Source organism: Lygodium microphyllum, chromosome 21, assembly GCF_053477565.2.
Source record: "Lygodium microphyllum isolate KBCC chromosome 21, Lygodium_microphyllum_v1.1.10, whole genome shotgun sequence".
NCBI lineage: Eukaryota > Viridiplantae > Streptophyta > Polypodiopsida > Schizaeales > Lygodiaceae > Lygodium > Lygodium microphyllum.
This window is the reverse complement of record NC_141155.1, coordinates 104,640,635-104,660,755: the sequence shown is the minus strand read 5'-3', so window position 1 is coordinate 104,660,755 and position 20,121 is coordinate 104,640,635. Positions and strand designations below refer to the sequence as shown.

General features: G+C 42.1%; 1 protein-coding gene across 8 annotated transcripts in view; it reads left to right on the top strand.

Annotated features, from left to right (window-relative positions):
- LOC148018378 (uncharacterized) overlaps window positions 1-20,121 on the top strand; it is a 118,774-nt gene that overhangs the window by 30,326 nt on the left and 68,327 nt on the right. For 7 of the 8 annotated variants that reach the window (XM_087661401.1, XM_087661399.1, XM_087661395.1 and 4 more), the window contains 2 exons: window positions 17,766-17,936; window positions 18,088-18,204. In XM_087661401.1, coding sequence (XP_087517527.1) covers window positions 17,766-17,936; window positions 18,088-18,204 — 288 coding nt within the window. The remainder of the gene's footprint in view (window positions 1-17,765; window positions 17,937-18,087; window positions 18,205-20,121) is intronic. The other variant, XM_087661400.1, reaches the window with a different exon arrangement.

Genomic DNA, 20,121 nt, shown 5'->3' with positions numbered 1-20,121 from the left:
TTTTTGGGTTGTTTATGCATACGATTTTCCCGGAAGATAATATCATTGTTGTGTATAATTTTCCTTTTCTTGGGATCCGATAATCTATACCCCATTTCACCCTTGTCACCATATCCTAGGAAAATGCATTACAGGACTTTGGCTCCAATTTGCTGCGTTGTTCCTTGCGTATGTGCACAAATGCCTTGCAGCCAAACACTATGAAGTGTATATATGAAGGTGGCTTGCTTGACCACACGTCTTGAGGGACTTTTCTCCCCCCCTTTCCCCAGGACGTGTTCGGTGACCGATTTATCAAGTGTACGATTGTCATAACACCCTCTGTCCAAAATCCATGGGGTAATGCAACATGAGATAGCATGGTATGGACCTTCTCCTAAATAGCCCTATTTATACACTCTACAACACCTTGGGATGGATTATGAGGGGCAATTAGCTCCCTCTTTATCCCTTTGTTGTCACAAAAGGCTTTTGACATATATTTTCCACCATTGTCAGAGTGAAGACACTTTAATGTCTTGCTGGTTATATTTTTAGCAAGTGCGAGGAACTCTTTAAACTTATCTAATGCCTTATCTTTACAATGGATTGGATAAACCCATACTTTGCATATGGCATCATCAACAAATGTGATAAAATATTTATTTCCCTCTAGAGACAACCCTAGCATCTCACATACATTTGAATGTACCAACTCTAAGGGTGAAGACTTTAACGAAATAGACTTTTAATGTGACATTTGAGCATGGTTACCAAATATACAATGATCACAATGGTCAAAATCATCATATCTCAAACATGGCAAATAATCCAAACGAGAAAGCACTCTTATTTTGGTTTGACCCATGTGTCCAACCGGCCATGCCACAAAGACACACTTGGCTGCTCGGTTATGGTGACACCATGGTCATGCGCAATAGATACATATAATGGATACAAAGTGCCACACTTAGAGCCTTTAGCAACAGTCCTAGATCCCTTATATATCTTCCATTTGCCATCTCCAAAAATGGTGTGATAGCCTTGATTATCTAGTTACCCTATGCTTATCAAGCTCTTCTTGAGTTGGGGTACATGCCTCATATTATGCAAGGGAAACACTGAATGAAACTAGCCTTCCTTCCGTGGATGGTGTCAGAAGTGCAGCAGCAATGGAAGCATAAATATATGTTATAATAAATTGCTAAAACATATGACAAAAGAGAAAGAGAAAGAAAAATCACTGAAGAACTCATATAGATGAGAACTCGGATGTATGCTCGGGAAATGGAATCCATATATCCAGCACGAGACAACTGCATATAATAGTGAGTCACTGGCTGCGTGGGCACTAACACTGGTTCCTCTCTCCATGGGACCTCCAGGTGGTGAATTGATTGATGAGGAGGAGCCTAAAATATATAGGCATGAATCATGCCATAAAATATAAAGCATAAAATGCTACACAATAAAAATGCCTAAAATATCTACATAATGTGCCTAACCCACAATACATGCTCAGACTCACACATGAGCTGACATACTCTGCTAACAATGGGTGGTAATTCCTTGATTACAACTTAGTTAGTAGTAGATGCCTACCTTGAATCTCCTCAGAGTGAGAGAGTTCCTTTATCTTTGTCAGAGTTTGATACGCTAGATGCTCCATCTACTAGTGAGACGCCATTAAGTGATGAATCCAATGAGGGGTCCACTATAGAAGATATCTAAGTGACTTTGAATGAGCCAATAGAGGCTCAGGAGAGGATAAGGGATGTGGATGTAATTGAGCTCAACCTTGGTACGATGAATGATTCACGACTAATTAAGTTAGGGTCCATGGTTAGTTTGGAAGAAAGGAAGGACTATGTGTCCTTGATTCAAGAATTCCACGATATCTTTGCTTGGAGGTATGATGAGTTGAGAGGCATTCCTCCCAACTTGGCTGTTTATACGATTCCTTTGAAGCAAGGTAGTCGCCCTTGTGCTACAGAAAGTAAGGCATATGCCTTTCGAATTAAGGGACGGGCTATTCAAAGAATTGACAAAGCTACGAGAGACTGGCATGATATTTTTGGTCAACAGCAACATTCATTACAAAACTGAGAAATGCAAATTAATTTGAGTGAAAATAGCTTCAACCTTGTTGAATCCAAGACTTGGAGCTTCCGATTTCCGTGGATAGGTAGTAATTCCCCGATGACAACAACTTAGTTACAGTAGCAACATTTATTACAAAATTGAGAAATGCAAATTAACTCTCAATCTTGGATAATGGACACCCTGTTGGCCTCGAAATTGGTGTCCCTTTTGGTATTTCTTTAACTTAATTGAAGAAGAAGTTGATGTACAATGGGATTTTTCCAATCCCTTTCGGTATTCCAACTCTCCTTGTTGTCTAAAATGACCAGTAAGTCTTCAATTTGATTTGGCCCTTGATTTGGGTAGTCAATTGGCCTTCACTTACTTTGATGGAGATGGAAAATGCCCCAAATTCATTGATTTGTTGGTCCCTACACTTGAATTTGATTGAAAATAGGTTCACCTTGTTGAATCTAAGTCTTGGAGCTTTCAATTTATGGCACGCTTCTCGAGGTTGCAGCTAAATCCTAATTTCTGTTGTTGTAGATTAGGGTTTATAGCAGAGAAATTTGAAAAATTCTCAGCCTTGGTGATCTTAATGCTGTAATCTTTGAAGCAAGGCTAGAAAGCTTGGTAGATGAGAGAGGATGTTGAGGAGAGAGAAAATCCAGACTTTCTCGCAAAGAACTGAAGAAAATCAGTCATTTGCTATTGCTACCTTGTCTCAATAGCTTGTAGATGCTGTCGCCTGCTGTTGGAAACTCTCTCCCTACTATTACTTGCAATAAATGCTGCTGCCAGTAGTCCATATGTTGTTGCTTGCGGTTTGGGTTTCCCTAGGAGCTGTCACTTGCAGCCAACCTGCTTTTCCTTCCAGGAAAATGGAGGAAAAATAGTCCCAATCAGCTCCAACAGCTCCACGATTCACAATAGTAGAATGGTCACGTTTTCATTTTCTTCAGCCTCCCACTAGCCTTCATGGGCAAGTTTGCCAAATGGCAGCCTTTCCAAATGGTTTTTCCAACATTATCCATAATTAATGATTATTAATTTTTAGTTTTAAATACTAAAAATTAATCCAATAATTATTTCGGTGCCCAAAAAAATAATTGACTAGCCAATAATTAAATTAGCTAGGTAACTTTCGTTCCCGAGTGTCTCTGTGTCATCTTTGACCATCAGATTGGCATTATGTACCCTTAAATGCCATTTTTCTAGTGTCACTAACTGATACTTATGGCCAAATGAATGACCTAGGCCAATAACTAGCACCAGATACCACAAAGTACCTATACAACATAACTTATAGCAACTTTTTCCTTTGACATCCCGTGATTTTCTCTGGTAATAGGCTCGTAAATTTATTCTAGCCCCAGTTACACCTCACTTGTGCAACATTTACTCAACCACATGATTAAAAATTAATCCATATGTTAAGTGAGAGTTTAAAAATACATGTCCTCATGACATTGAATCATGTTGAAATGCCAATTGCACATTGCCAATCCCTGCAATGTCACATGCATAGTTGTCCCCCAAGTAGATAACACCATGTCTACTACCACTGTAGTTAGAAAACCACTCACGGTGTGGTGTCACATGGAATCAAGCATGCTTTTGCCTTTGTCCTTTTCTTATATTCCACTTAAAGCAATCTTGCCTGAAGTGCCCTTTCTTGCCACAATGATGGCACTCTACATCTTTTCCACGAGACTTGCTGCGTGCTTTGTTTTCAAACTTGCCCTTATGCTGGGATCTGCCTCTAGTATGCAATGCATTGGAAAACTTGCTTGTTGAATTATTTTGTTTATTTAGCTCTTCCATGAGTAAAGAGCTTTTCACATCTGAATATGACAAAATGGCATTGGAGTTACTTATTGCTGTTCGAAATGTGTCCCAACTTTCGGGCAAAGTGCATAGCAAAAATGTTGCCTTGAACTCTTCATCAATGCTGAACTTCAAAGCAACCAGTTGGCTGAAAATAGAGTTAAACTCATTCAAATGTACAAACATGGGTGTACCTTCCTTCATTCAAAGGTCCAATTTCTTCAATTGATAAACCTTGCTTGTTGCACTTTTCTGAGCACATAACTCCTCAAGTCTTTTTGCCACATATCATAAGTAGAATTCAATTTTTCTATATTAAATAGTAGTGTGTCTGACACTGCTCTATGATAGAGCATGCAAGCTCATCTAACTCATGCCATTCATCTTGATCTATGGTTGCTGGTTTTACCCCTTGTGTCTTTATGGATTTCACCTGTTTTTTCTATACCAAGACATTATAGCATTACTTCTGCCATTTAGCAAAGTTGTGTGCACCCTCAAGCTTCTTGATGTGCAAACGATTGCTGCTATTACTGTTGCCAGCCATGATTTATAGCTTAAAAATGACTCAAAAGTCAACAATACAAGCCTAATTGTCACACAAGTGACCAAGGTACAAATAAGTACCAACCAGCAATGAAAAACCAAGTAATTGTAGAAATTTCAGATTTGCAAATCAATTTTCAGAGTCACAAAATGTGTGCTACAGCACACCACAAGTAATTGCAGGTGTTCCACTGGCTAATACATCAAATTGCATGAGAAAGCCCGAAATTTTAATTGCAATTTCTGCTCCAAATACATCCACGGGCAGAAATTTGACCCACACGGTCAAAAGCCCCAAAATTTCTTTGCTCAAATTGCTCAAATTGTATCATAAATAACTCTTGAGTAGATTCCACAAGCCAATTTTGCCAAAATTTCACAAATTTTGCAAAGGCCCCAAATTTTCTCAAGGTCCAATGTGCTCAATTTGCATAGAAATTGTATCGCATGTGCATTTCAAGACCAAATTTGACATAGATTTTGCAAAAGCCCCAAATTGCACAAGGTCCAATATGTCAAAATTTCAAGAAATTGTACTTGTCATGGTGTAATTTCCACAAATACATGAAAAACGCCAATTTTTGAGACCTAAATGTGTGCAAATTTCACAATTTTTACTCAGTCAAGCAAAATCTTAGAGCATACATCAGAAGCCCTAAATTCTGGGAGTAAATGCATGCATAATCTTTGAGATTCTTCAATTTGTGCTTAGTAAGGTGTGCCTGCAAATTTGCGTGAAATAGGTCATGCTTGACCTGCCGACTGCTTAAGACAGTTGCGCTTGACCTGCGAGTGTTGCCATCGACCTGAAACAAAGATGACTTGCTGTTTTCTTCGCGTAGAAGAAGCTAACACAACTTGAATGGAGTTCGAGAAGTGCGCTTGCGATAATGGATGCTCTGATATCAGTTTAAAGTGAGCGATACGTAGTGGAGATGCAATGGTTAGCAACGGCGATGGCAAATAGAGAGAAAAATTCGAACTACAATAGAGAGTAGAGTGAGAGAGATGCTCAATGTGTGGGTACAATAGAGCGTACCTCTTTTAGGTTTTTTGAGATAGATATATAATAAGACAAGTGCTAAGGGTGCATTCACATGTGTGCACATATAAAAGGCACGGTGGCCCTTTATTCCCAATATGTGTCCGTACCAAGATTGGACATTGCGTTTCTTCCAATGCTCAATGATCCTTTAGATTGATGTATCACTAGTGCTAGAGTATGATGATGATATGCCTATTGATTTGCACTTAGCTGATCACAAATTCAGCAAATTGCAAATGCACTGGCTTGCAATTAGGCCTCCGGCATGTGAAGAAGGTTCGGGACGCGGAAGCAAGAGCTCAGCAGGCTGCGTTTTCACAGTCAGAGGGGGCTGCTTTTGCGTTAGTGAAGGCATTACAGGTGAAGATGTCTACAGAGATTGACTTGGAGTTCTAGACGATCATGGACCGGAAGATGCCTGTCTTACTGGCTCTTCCCGCAGATCAAAAGCTCGATGGCGACAATTACCACATCTGGCGCGTGATGATGTTGGCCATCCTTGAGTCTTACGATTTGGCGGAGCTTGTACAGGAGGAGATCGACCGGCCCTCGGTGAGAGATGAGTCTAAACTCTCTTCCGATGCTCGTGCGGAGTTGGCCAAGGCACAGTCTCACTGGGACAAACTGAATGCCCGGATTCGTTCTTTTCTTTTTCTGTCTTGTACTACAGCCGTGATAGCCCACATCGAGCACTTGACGGTGGCTCAGGAGATATGGCTGGAGCTTGATCAGATGTATAACCGGATGACCCTTATGAAGCGGGTTTCTTTGGAGGTGCAGATGCGGACCTTGTTCGTGAACAAGTTTTCTTCATTGCGGAGCACATCAACAAGCTTAGACAGCTTCAGATGCAGGTTCAGAATGCGGGGAAGCCGATTTCCTCCGAAGACATGGCGATCACACTTTTGTCCCAGTTGCCGCCACGATTCGGTGCTTTCTACTCCGCCCTTATTGCTTCGAGGCGAGAGTCTACTCTTCGGTGGGAAGAGCTGGTTTCTATGGTCTTGGACCAAGAGGAACAACTGAAGGGACAATATGCTTTCAAGTCGGAAGCCTTGACAGGTCAAACCTCTCAAAAGAAGGGGAAGGACCAAAAGAAGAAGAAGGAGGACAACAAGTCAAAGAAGGACAAGGACAAAGAATCCACATGCCATATTTATGGAAAGACCGGCCATTGGAAGAAGGATTGCCCTGACAAAGACAAGAAGGACACTAACAAGGACGCGAAGGATTCTGGAGCGGTGGCTGCACCCTCATTAGCTGCGTTTCTTCATCTAGCTGTCATTGAGGACTCTACACCGAATGCTTCTGATGCTGCGATGACAGCTCCCCAGGCTCGAGAGTGGATCGTTGACAGTGGTGCCTCCCAGCACATGACTCCTTCATCAGTTGGTGTTGCCCAGTTGCGACCTTCGCGTGGGTAGATTTTCATCGGAGATAGCTCTTCGGTGTCTATTGCAGGACGGGGTGAGATGCAGCTTATTCCAGATGGACGTGGTGGTACCCATACCTCAGAGGTCTTGCATGTGCCAGGTTTAGGGTATCATCTACTTTCGGTTCATAAGATTTGTTCACTTGGACTTTTGGTGGAGTTTGACAGTGATTCGGTGCGAGTCCTTGATCGTGGGTCAAGGAAGGTTCTCTCATCAGGATATGAGAAGAACGGCATCTACAAATTGACGTCTTCTACCGCCCTTCCTACTCTTTTTCTTACCTCTCAGACACAGTCAGAGCTATGGCATGCTCGGTTTGGTCACCTCAACTATGATTATCTTCGGAGGGCGTCACGTGGACAGCTTGTTCGAGGGTTGCCGGACATAGTGGTGAGCCAGCAGCCATGCGTCTCCTGCATTCGTGGGAAACAACATAGGGATGCGATTCCCAACAAAGCTTCGCGGCGGTCTACTTCCCCGATGGAGCTTGTATCTACGGATCTCTGTGGCCCTATGAGGAACGAGTCCTTGAGAGGAAGCTCGTACTTCATGTTGATCGTAGATGACTACAGTAGGATGACTTGGGCCTATTTCTTGGCGTTGAAGTCAGAAGCTTTCTCCCACTTCAAGGATTGGCTTCTCTTTGAGGAGAACCGATCAGGCCGGCGATTGAAGACCTTGCGATCCGACAAGGGTGGTGAATTTGTTTCTAATGAGTTTGCTCGTTTCTGTGCAGATAAAGGTATTCACCAGGAGTTTGCTAATACCAACACTCCTCAAGAAAATGACATTCTTGAACGGAAGAACCGAAGTGTGATCGAGATAGCGCGCACCACGCACCATGATGGAGCACCGACAGACACCTCAGTTTCTGTGGGCCGAGGCTGTGGCTACTACAGTTCACATCCTTAACCGATTCCCCACTTCGGCCGTTGATGGGATGACACCTTTTGAGGCTTACTTTGGGACTAAGCCCGATGTTTCTTATTTTAGGGTTTTTGGGTGTGATGCCTATGTTCACATTCCCAAGACTCATCGTGATAAATTTGAAGCAGCTTCCCAAAGACAGGTGTTTGTTGGCTACAGCTCTCAGTCCCAAGGCTATCGTCTGTATGATTCTGTCGAGCGGGATGTGTACACCAGTTGAGATGTGCGGTTCGTGGAGGTTCCGGCCATAGCAGCGGGTGAGGAGCATCCCGTTCTTGGAGATCCAGGGGAGAGTTGGGCTCCCGAGACAGTTCCTTTGGAGCCCGCGCCTTTTGATTCCGATTCTGTTTCCGATGCAGAGTCTACTGTTCCACCGGTCACCCCCGAGGAGTTACCACCGGTGGATATCCCAGAGTCTTCAGCTGATGGAGAGAGATGAGGAGAGGTTCGGCCTCCTCCTCGTTGGGCCCGTGACACACTCCGAGATTCAGGGATCGAGGGGGTCCCTAAGGAGTGGGGACCGCACGATGGTCCGCGGCGGTCACGGAGGCACCAGGCACATTCTATGGAGCTTGTTTGCTCTAACTATTGTTTGATGACCCGTGTTATGCAGGATCGAGAGCCCACCTCCGTGAAGGAGGCTTTACAGTCCGCACCATGGAAGAAAGCTATGGAAGCCGAGTTGGAGGCTATTGAGAGGAATGGCACTTGGTATCTCGTACCTCGCCCCCCGAATAAGAAGGTGATTGGCGTCAAATGGGTCTTCAAGACCAAGTATCTTAGCGATGGTTCTTTGGACAAGCACAAGGCTCGCCTTGTTGCTAAAGGTTTTGCACAGCGCCCAGGGATTGATTGTCATGATACTTTTGTCCCCACTGCTCGTATGGCGACTATTCGAGCTGTTCTTGCCTTGGCTGGCCATAGGAGATGGCTTGTCTACCAGCTGGATGTGAAGTCGGCCTTCCTCAATGGTGATTTGAAGGAGGAGATCTATGTCGAGCAGCCTCCTGGCTTTGGATCTTCAGATGGGAAAGTCTACAGGTTGAAGAAGGCCTTGTATGGCCTCAAGCAGGCTCCGCGTGCATGGAATGAGAAGATTGATTCGTTCCTTCAGTCACAGTTGGGATATCGGCGTTCCAAGGCCGATCCGTAGCTTTATGTACACACTTCCGAGGTTGGTTGTGTGCTTTTTGTGTTGTATGTTAATGATTTGATTGTCACAGGTGATCATGCACAGAAGGTCAAAGAGACGAAGGCAGCTTTACATCAGACGTTCGAGATGACGGATTTGGGTCTACTCCATTTCTTCTTGTGCCATGAGATTTATCAGTCTCAGAGGGGGATTTTCATCTCTCAGCAGAGATATGTACAGGAGCTCTTGGTTTCTTTTGCGATGGAGGATTGTCGGACCATTTCTACTCGTATGGATCCGAACTGGAAGGCCACTTCACATTCAGCTTCTCCCATGGTGGATGCTTCCCGCTATCGTCAGTTGATTGGATCATTGATTTGGCTCCTCAACACTCGTGTTGATCTTTGTTTTGCTGTTGGGCTCTTGGTGGGGTTCATGAGTGAACCTCAGACGGTGCATTGGCAGGCTGCCCAGAGGATACTTCGGTATTTGAGGGTGACATCTGATTTAGGGATTCATTATCCAGCAAGCACAGGTAGTTTAGATCTTGTACTTGCAGTTTGGAGTGACTTGGATTGGGCTGGTGATGTGGACCACAGGCGGTCTACTTCAGGTTACTGTTTTACCTTGGGTGCAGGTGTTATCTCATGGAGTAGCAAGAAGCAGCCCACGGTAGCCCTTTCGTCTACTGAGGCGGAGTATCGGGCCGCGTCTTCCACCACATGTGAGGCTGTGTGGCTTCGGAGATTGTTGGAGGAGCTTGGCTGCCCCCAGACTCGTCCTACTTTGCTGCAATGCGACAATGAGAGTTGCATTGCCTTGGCGGAATCCTGTTTTCCTTGCCCGGATGAAGCACATAGAGATCTAGTACCACTTCATCAGAGAGAAGCTTCTGGATGAGACCATCGCTGTGGAGTACTGCAAGACGGAGGACAATCTTGCAAATTTGTTTACGAAGGCACTTCCCCAGGCGCTACTTCGGAGACATGCCAGATCCCTTAGGCTTCTGCCCCGCCCAGGCTCTGAGAGGGAGTGTTAGCGATCAGATCCTGTCCGTACAGGCAGACAGTCGGACTGCGACGTGGCAGTCCGACCTGTACCTGAACAGTTGGCTGCATTTAATGCATCCGATCTGCATATTCTGGGCGATTTTATGCTGGCTATTTATAGCCGTTGTTCTGCAGTCTCTCCCATCTCTGATCGTAGGTTTCAGGCTGGAGACTTGTGCAGATTACATCTCTGTTTGCAGATTTCAGGTTGGAGATCGTGCAGACTGCAGCGGACTTTGAGGTGAACAGCAGGTTGCATCGTCGAGGTGGAGACACGCAGTCCCGCGCACTGCGCCCGTGTACATATCTGCATATCTTTGTATACAGCACACTTTATACAGCAGATCTTCATCTTCCACTGTCTCTCTCTCTCTTCTCTCTGCGTTCTCTCTCTCTCAGTCTTGGTCCCACGCTTCCGCATCGCTGCACTCTGACACTAATAACTCCCATTACATGAGCAATGTCAGGGCGAGTTGCAACCATGGCATACATCAAAGATCCACAAGCTGATGCATAAGGTATACCCTTCATGGCACTAGCAGTTGCATCATCCTTAGGGCAATCAGCTTTGCTAAGCTTTGTATGTGGCGGTAAAGATACACCAAGAGGCTTAGCATCAGCCATATTAAACCTGTCAAGTACTTTGCTGATGTACTTGTCGTGTGAGAGAAACAACAAACACTGCCCTCTATCTCTTTTAATGCGCATGCCCAAAATGTGTTTAGTTGCCCCCAAATCTGCCTTTTAAGAGCATTCAAAGTACTCGTATGTTGTCCTGCAATCAACATGTCATCCACATATAAAACCAGCACAATAAGGCTTCCATCATTAGCCTTTTTAGTGTATAAGTAGTGATCTGCATGATTGCGTTTAAATCCATGGTTGAGCATAAAGGTATCAAATTTTTTGTAACATTGTCTAGGGGTTTCTTTCAGCCCATATAAGTTGCGTTTCAGCTTACAAACCAAATGCTCTTTTGTTGGAATAGCAAATCCTTCTGGCTGTGTCATGTACAGCTCTTCATCCAAGTCATCATGAAGAAAAGCAGTCTTCACATCCATCTGATCCAACTCTAAATCCAAGGATGTAGTGAGAGCAAACAAAACACGGAGCATAGTCATCTTTACCACTGGTGAAATGACCTCCTGGAAGTCTATGTTTTCCTTCTGTGTATTCCTAGCAACTAGCCATGCCTTGTACTTGGGCTTCCCATCAATACATTTCACTTTGTAAATCCATTTATTAAGAATAGCTTTCCTATCCTTGGGCAAAGGTACAAGCTCCCATGTGTTATTTGCATATAGAGATTTCATCTCTTCCTACATAGCAAGCTCTCACTTTCTCTTGTTTTCACATGATTGTGCCTCTTTAAATGTCAGAGGCTTACCCTCATCAGTCAACAAAATGCAATCCAAAGATGGCTGAAACCTTTGTGGCTGCCTTCTGACACGTGTAGACCTTCATACCCAATGATCTGTATTATCAGGCAGTGGGCCTACATCCTGAGGAATGTGCACACCATCACTAGGTGGCTGATTTTCAGCATCTTCTTGCTGTTGTAATCTGTTTTCAGCATGTTCTTTGTGCTGTCCTACTTCATTCTGTGCATCTGTTTGCTGTCCATGATCTTCTGGCTGTAGCACAATAGGTTGTTGCTCATTTTTAGCATCAAAAGGGACAAAACTTTCAGCTAATGGCTGCTGAATGACTGGCTGTTCATGCTGAAATTTGACCTTCTTTTTGTCAAGATCACCATGTGTAGCATTTTTCAACAGCTTTGCCTCATTAAATACTACGTCTCGGTTGCATACTATCTTCTTGCCCCATAGTTGTCAGGTACGATTCACGAAAAGTACGGTATGATAAAATACGGTACTAAATGGTACCTTCAGATTTTATAAGGTACGGTATGATATTAGTACAAAAAATAAAATAACTTCATTATTTTGAACTATAGATGATAGAACAGATGTTTAAAGTCTAAATAGCAATGCTATTGGAGTAAATAAGATGAATACTTGAGGGTAACACGCCAAAACCTCTATGGCATATGCCGTATGCGCTACAACTTATAAGTACATACATAGGAGTGGATACATCATACATGAATGATCATACAAATAAGAGGCGTGTATGCTTGAGAGAGAGAGAGAGAGAGAGAGAGAGAGAGAGAGAGAGAGAGAGAGAGAGAGAGAGAGAGAGAAGAAGGCTCAGTGGCATTCAGCAGAGGACCACTCAGCTACTAACTCTTTCCAACTGGAATTGTTGGCAGCCTCGCGATTACTTTCTTGGGAAGGTAAACATGAGCTCAGACCAAAATTTAACCGCATGGCACGTTTGGGCTTGACTTCAGTTGCAGATGCCACCCTTGCTAGCTGCAATGTGTTGATATCGTTGCGTACAGCCAGGAGGCTTTTCAGGATCCCTCGTAGATACCGTGATTTATGGGGTCAGCGTTTGATGGTGCTCCAAAGTAGACAACCCTTTCCTGCCCTTGCTTTGGATCGTCCTTGGCAGGACTGGGACCTTGCAGGCCGGCTGAATTTGGAAAAGGCCTTAGCTAACCAGGTGTATCATCTTCTGATTAAAGATCATCAATGACTGCTTACTAAAGCTAATACTGTATGGGGTTTGCGTAAGCCTCAGTCATGGTGGAAGGTGACTGTGATGGAGGGATGGTTGAACAAGACACCTTTCAAATGTAAGGTCTTTCTTTGGAGGGTGATGATCGGTGGTCTTCCTCTTGCTTCAGCCCTTTCCAAGCGTCATATCTCCAACGACAATTGTTTCTTTTGTACCACTAGTGTGGAATCAGCCCGTCATTGATTTATTTCTTGCCCTCTTGCTAAGAAAATCTGGTCGCTCTTGTCGGCAATTTGGCGAGCAGTGGTTGGCTTCTCGTTAAGCCCTTTTGACTGGGTTTTTGCGCGGCCCAAATACCCCACACCGGCTCAGTTACATATGAAGATCTTGTTTCACTTTCTTAGATACTGGGGCTGTTGGCACAATTGGACCATTCAGAATGCTTTTCTTTTTGATGCAGCCTATAATGTTCAGGGACATATTGCTAGGCTTAAAGGCCTTTTGCATTGGCAGATAGATCTCATTCGGCACTCTGACTTACTCCCTCGGGAGGACTTACTTCCCTGGCATATGGCAATTTCCTCTACGTCTTTGCCATGACTTTTTGCAACCCTTTTGTCGTTTACTACTTTAGAGAGAGAGAGAGATTTTACACATGATGGCTTAGAGCCATCGTGTATCTTGTAATCATGGAAACTTGTACCTTTTTTTCGTAATTAATACAATTACCTTTTACGGAGAGAGAGAGAGAGAGAGATGAAATGACATGAGATGCTTTATTAACGTCTACAAGAGGCCAAAATGACATGTGGGACCAACAGTTACCAAACAAACCACCAAAGGTTTTGGTAAAAGATTTATGAATTTTGCTATGGTTTTGTTTGGCATTGCTGAGGCTAAAGTAGCTACCGATGGTACATTCACTAATTCGTGTACTCTCAGAAGGTACATTAGGCCAAGCTATCCTCTGGCTTAGTTTTATTAGCAATGTGTACTAATGCTTTGGGTTGGGTGGTGCAAAATGAGCTGTGAACAAAGGTAAAATCAATAGGATTAAACTACTTGATGATTCTCAAATGGTGCTGAATTTATTTATTGATGACACCAACATATTGTGAAAAATGATGGGACATCAATTAGAAACGCTTGGAACTCCTTGAATACCTTCTGTATGGCCTTTGGCTCTAGGATAAATCATAACAAAACATGTATGAGGAGTCCAATCAAGCTTCCACCCCCTTTCTTGGTTGATCGATCAAGACTACAAAATCACCACCACCACCACCACAACAACAACAGTCAAAAACCCAAACCACCACCAACAACAACAACCACGCAGCAACCCAAAAAAAAAAAGAAAAAGAAAAAAGTGCTTGTTTTTTTGTACGAAATTGTACGGTACGGTACGGTACGAACCGTATAGTACGAACCAGTTCGTACTACGTACGAGTGCAACTATGTCTTGCCTTGAGGAAGCCAAACTCTATAAACCATCTCTCCCTCATCTCCATATCCCATGAAGATGTCCTTGATGGATTTCATGTCTAGTTTGATTCTCTGTTCTATATGTACATGCACAAAGGCATCACAACCAAAGACACGCAAATGGTCATATGAAGCAGGTTTGCTAGATCAAACCTCTTTAGGAATGCCATTTCTATTGGAGTGCATATTTGTAGCCCATAATAAAGCCAGAATTTCCTGCTTATGGAGAGAACTAGCTAATGCTCATATGGATGAGGGTGACAGTACGATTGATCACCTCACACTTGTAGGATATTCTTGAGCAGCTGCTGAACATTGATGAGGTTGTTTTGGATGCAGAAATGGTGAATGTCACTGTGAACTCACTCCTCGAGTCTTATCTTGGTTTCCACACCTTGTTGGACTTATCTTTTTGGGGGGGGGAGGGGGGGGGGGGGAGAGGGACAGCAGCCTCTTACTTTTGTGGAGTTGGAAGGCCTCTTATTACAAGAGGAAGAGACTCGGGAATAGTTAGGAGATGTTGCCACACTCTCTAAATACAAGGGCAAGGGCAAAGTGAAGCAATTTGTTAAAAATTAGTAGAAAGCTAATTTGGGACAGCAATCAAACAAGGCAGTCTAGGAGTTGGAGAAGACAAAGAAAAAGGCGAAATGCCACTAGTGCAAGAAACCAGGACATTATATTGATGAATACACAAAAACGGTTGGCCAAGGAGAAGAAAAAGGACTCTCCTTTGGTTGTTCAAGAGATATCTGCCACTTGACCTTTAGATGGGGATGCTACAACCAATTTTGTAGAGGAGGACTATACTTTCTTGACATGCAGTTATGACACATCCATGGCTGATAGTACATTTAATGTTGTTGAAATGCAATATACTTGGAATTTGAACAGTTGGGCATCCAAGCACATGGTTTGCAAATTGCATAAAGCTATGTATGGTTTAAAACAAGCTTCTCATGCATGGTATGCTAAGGTTGATGATTACTTGGCCAACATTGGGTTCATAAATAGTCCAACTGCATCCATTCTCTACACTAAGAGTGAAGGTGGGGACCTGTTGGTTATCATTCTATATGTAGATTATATGCTACTCACTGGACCAAACGAGCATAAAGTTGTAGATTTCAAAGCTGAACTGAAACATGCTTTTGCTATGTTAGATATGGGCTGTTTATACTACTATTTGGGGATTCAATTCACCCAAAATCAGCATGGCATCATCATGTCAAATCATAGTATATGGATATAAGGTTTTGCACAAGTTTAATATGCAAGATTGCAAACTTGTGTATACTTCTATGGAGCAAACACTCAAGCTGTCCATGCATGATGGTGAAGAGATATTTGATGTTGCAATTTATAGCTAGGCTCATAGCTGTCTCATTTACCTTTGTAGCACATGACTTGACATACAGTTTGCAGTATCTCAGGTGAGCAGGTTTACTTATAGCCCATGAACAATAGATTGGCAAGCTATTAAGTGGATCTTTTGATACTTACAAGGTACTCAGCTTTATTATTTCCCAAGGGGGAGACTTGCACTTATAGGCTTATAGCGATTCAGATTGAGCTAGTGATTTAGATTCTAGGTAGTCTACTAGTGGACATTGTTTCTTTCTAGGTGACTCATGCATTTCACGGCTAAGTAAGAAACAACCTACAATGGCAACCTCGTCTTGTGAGGCTGAGTACATGGCAACCTTCACAGCAATAGTGGAATACGTATGGCTGCTTAGATTGTTGGCTGATCTACAAATTTCTTTGAAAGGTTCTATACTCATTTTTTTTGATAGTCAGAGTGCTAAGGCAATGGCACGGAATCTTGTGTTTCATGCCCATATGAAACACATTGAGGTACATCACCATTACATCAGAGAGAGATGCTATGCAAGAGAGATCAATTTGATGTATGTCCCTACATAGGAAAATGTTGTTGACATTTTCACCAAAGCGCTTCCTCGCAAGAAGTTTGAGGCTTTTCAAAAGTTTGTGACCTTGTTATTCTTTGGTGATTGATCTTCCTATACTTCTAGCACATTGGCACTATAGGGGGCTGTTAGAATTTGCCAAATCTATGGGCAGTGCCCAATGTTTCATTTAGTTAGTTTGTAGTGTGAATACAACTAAGTTAATAAGTTGTATCACCACATTTAGAGTTAGTTCTAGAGTTAGGTAACTTTAGTTGAGTTATGGGTTTGGTCTACCTTAGAGCCAAGGTTATACTTTTAATCTATCACTTTTCAGTTCAGTAAGTATACTCTATCGTTTCAACTTAGAGTGTCTACTCCATTGTCTTCTCTCACTCTCTTGTTTCTCTCTCCTCCATAGTTGGCTCAGTTTCCAACATTGATTTCTTTTCAAGATGAGAGTAGAAAGAGAAAAAATTAACATTTTTTAATTATTGAACATCAATACATCGATATGGATTTCTTATTGTTTTTGAAATGGAAGAAGAGCTTGTGAAGGAGGCTTTTTAATGAATTTACAGGTCTACTATCTTGTAAACAAGAGCTAAAAAAGATGAAATACGGAGGTATTCAATGATGGAGGAGTGGAGGATGATGATGGAGATGGATGGGGTCAACTTTAGCTTATCTTTAGTTGCTATACACGAGTTTACAACCAAGAAAGCTAATGTCCTCTGGCTTGTCTTTTTGGGATGAAAACTGTTAGAAATAGAAATAACCAAATCTAGTAAGCATTGCCAAAACACAAAACTCATTATCTTTAGGGTATGATTCCTACTTTTTAGGACTGGCATTTTTAGGCCAATCCGAGGCCCTTAAAATTTAGGGATCCCCTAAAATCTAGGAACCCCCCAATTCTCATGTGACAGTCCTTTAGAGCACATCACAAAAATAGTGTTGGAATCTTCATATGGATTTTTTATTTTTTAAAGATGTATGCATTTTAAGCTTTGCTTACACATGTAGATTGTATAATCATTTCATGATCATGCCATCTTGTTGATTGTAACTGTTTATTTTGGTGCATCTAGCCTACACTTCAAGGCAATAATCCTTTTTGTGTGCAAGTCTATTCTTGATATGCTTGAGTTTTGGTGATAGGCACCCTATCGGGTCATATAGTTGAAAGTGTGTACTATTATCTGGGTCCGCCATAACCTGTGACCATTCATTAGCAGCCAACTGCAGTGCACTTTTCTAGATATTTAGTAATAACATAGGAAACAAATTCAATAAATAATTAAAATATACAAGTCAATCAAAAGGATACAAATTCATGTTGAATTGTGACAAATGGTTGGTGTGACATTGCTAGGTATACAAAAGCCAACAAGTAACCTCACTTTGAAATTGTGTTGAAAAGATGAGGTCCTAGTTTGTAGAAGTGTTGCGTAACTTTTGGAATGACATTATAAGGTACAGTTATGATTTTTGAATGCAAATCTCAGCTCTTGGACTTTCTAGGCAGAGTAACCATATTTCCTTGTTTGGGGGGGGGGGGGCGAAGAGATTATTGTGTCGTTCTATGGGCCTATGAGACTAGAGATGATACAATAGATCCATGCAGGCAGAGAGGTAGCTTAATTTGATGTCTTTTAAAGTTTAAAATAGTGCATCATATGATTACAAAAGAAAAGAAGGCATAAAAAAGGTAATGTGTTTTCATAATAGTACACGAATTACAAATAATTTGTATGGTTTTTGCAGCAATTGGTTTTATATGAGACATCAGCATCTGAATTGGACATCATTCGTGACATTTCACGTACTTTTCCCTCACATGTGTTTTTTCAACAAAGACATGGTCCAGGTCAAAGGTCATTGTATAATGTTCTAAAGGCATATTCAGTATATGATCGAGCTGTGGGCTATGTTCAGGTAGATATTGGTTCAAATTGTCCTTCATGTTTATATTTGAAACTTATTATCATAATAAGTATATTAAAGTGTTCTTAAGATTTATATGTCCCATATATTGTCAACAAGTTGATGCTCTTTGTCTTAAGTAATGATAATCCACTTACTTTAGGGGATGGGATTTTTAGCGGGCTTGCTTTTGCTCTACATGAGTGAGGAGGATGCTTTTTGGTTGATGGTGGCATTGTTGAAAGGTGCAGTTCATGCTCCAATGGAGGGCCTTTATTTGGTAAGTTCACAAGTACATGGAATATGAACAGGAAACTGCTTTTTAAAGAAAAGTATCAATGCACAAGGTAAAATCACTAGTATAATGCTGAAGTATATCTTTGTTGAGTTATTCAACTTCCTTGGAACATGATGTTATCTACTTGAACAAGTTAAGCTCAGCGTGCGCACACGCACACACACACACACACACACGCACGCACGCACGCACGCACACACACAGAAAGGACAATGTGGTCTATGATACTAGAGCAATACATACAATGATGGTGTGTTTCTCATGTGGAAGGAGAAAAGATAAAAAACATGTCTATAAGACTAAAAAGTGAAATAGTGTCCTATAAAAGGAAAGCATGTTGATGATGTAAAAGTAAAAGTAGAAAAGGGGAACTCTCCATCAATGAGATTTGGCTGCATTCACTAGTACTTCTGAATACCAAGAGGCTATAGGCTGATTTGGTTGACCTTGGAGGACTAGCTTGGAAGGCATTCTCACTTGCATGCTTCTCAGCCCATGGTTGGATTGGGCGTTTGTGAAACCCCATGATTTTCTGAAGTGGTCAACTAATCAGATCTATCATAAAATAGTATAGTATAAGAGATGGATCGTTGAGAAAACTAATAAAGTTTGGTCAGTTCATGATAGTGTAGCTAAGTGGCATGGTTTCCTCCTTCACTTATGGAAGTCAAAGCTTCCCTATCAAGGAATAGTTTTTCTTTGAAGGCTTCTGATTGGGGGTTTTCCCATTGGCAATGTGCTATGAACCCGCAAGATATCCCATGGCAAATGCATATTTTGTACTACTTGTGATGAGATCCTAGTGCATCTTTTCATTTCTTGCTTGGTTTTGCTAGACAGGATTGGGACTTCATCTCCAAAGTGTGGACCTCATTGATAGATTAGAGAATGCCTATCTATTCTTGGGTCTTAGGCAAGGTCCCATCCATAGCCAAGTTGGAGTCTCATCATCCTTGCCTATTTCACTGTTAGCTTTATTTAGCCTCATGTGTGAACATAGATTATTATGTGTAAAAGTGTGTTTACGTGTGAACACTTTTTACACCACTTAGCATTAAATAAGGGTCAAAGGTGTAGGTGGATACCTTAGCCTATATATTTAGTTTCTATCACTCATACTATCATCCGACATAACTCATCTATCTATAGGGGAGCAATTTCGGGGCCAATCAGGTGTGCATTGTCCAAGATCAATAGATAAATTTGTATTTTCAGATTTGCACTAATTGTTTGCTGCTCTAATTAAGTTGTAATTAGGGATTTACCACCCATCCACGGAAGGAAGACTGGTTACAGGAGGATGTGTCTGTTGAAGCAGTTAGGCCATGTGTGTGTGTGTGTGTGTGTGTGTGTGTGTGAACTCTTGCAAGTACGCACAAACTGAACGGTATTTCTTTAGCTTTATTGAAGAAGAAGTTGATTTACAATGGGATTCTCCCAATCCCTTTCGGTATTCCAACTCCCCTTGCTGTGATGAATCACCAGCAAGTCTTTAAACTGATTTGCCCCTTGATTCGGGTAATCAATTGGCCTTTACCCTCTTTGATGGAGATGGAAAATGCCCCAAATTCAATTATTTGCTGCTCCCTCCACTTGAATAGGCTAAAAACAGTTTCAGCCCTGTTGAATCCAAGTCTTGGAGCTTCCAATTTCTGGCACACTTTTCGAGGCTGGTGCTTAACCCTAATTTCTGTTGCAAATTAGGATTTACAACAGAGAAATCTGAAATTTCTCAATCTCCAAGGGTCCAAATGCTGAGATCTTCGGAGCAAAGTTGTGAAATGGCTGGGAGATGAGAGAGAAAGCTATAGAGAGAGAAAATTCAGAGTTTTGTCACGAAGAATGACTAAAAATTAGTCAAATGCAGCTGCTGCACTGCCACAACAGCATGTAGATGCA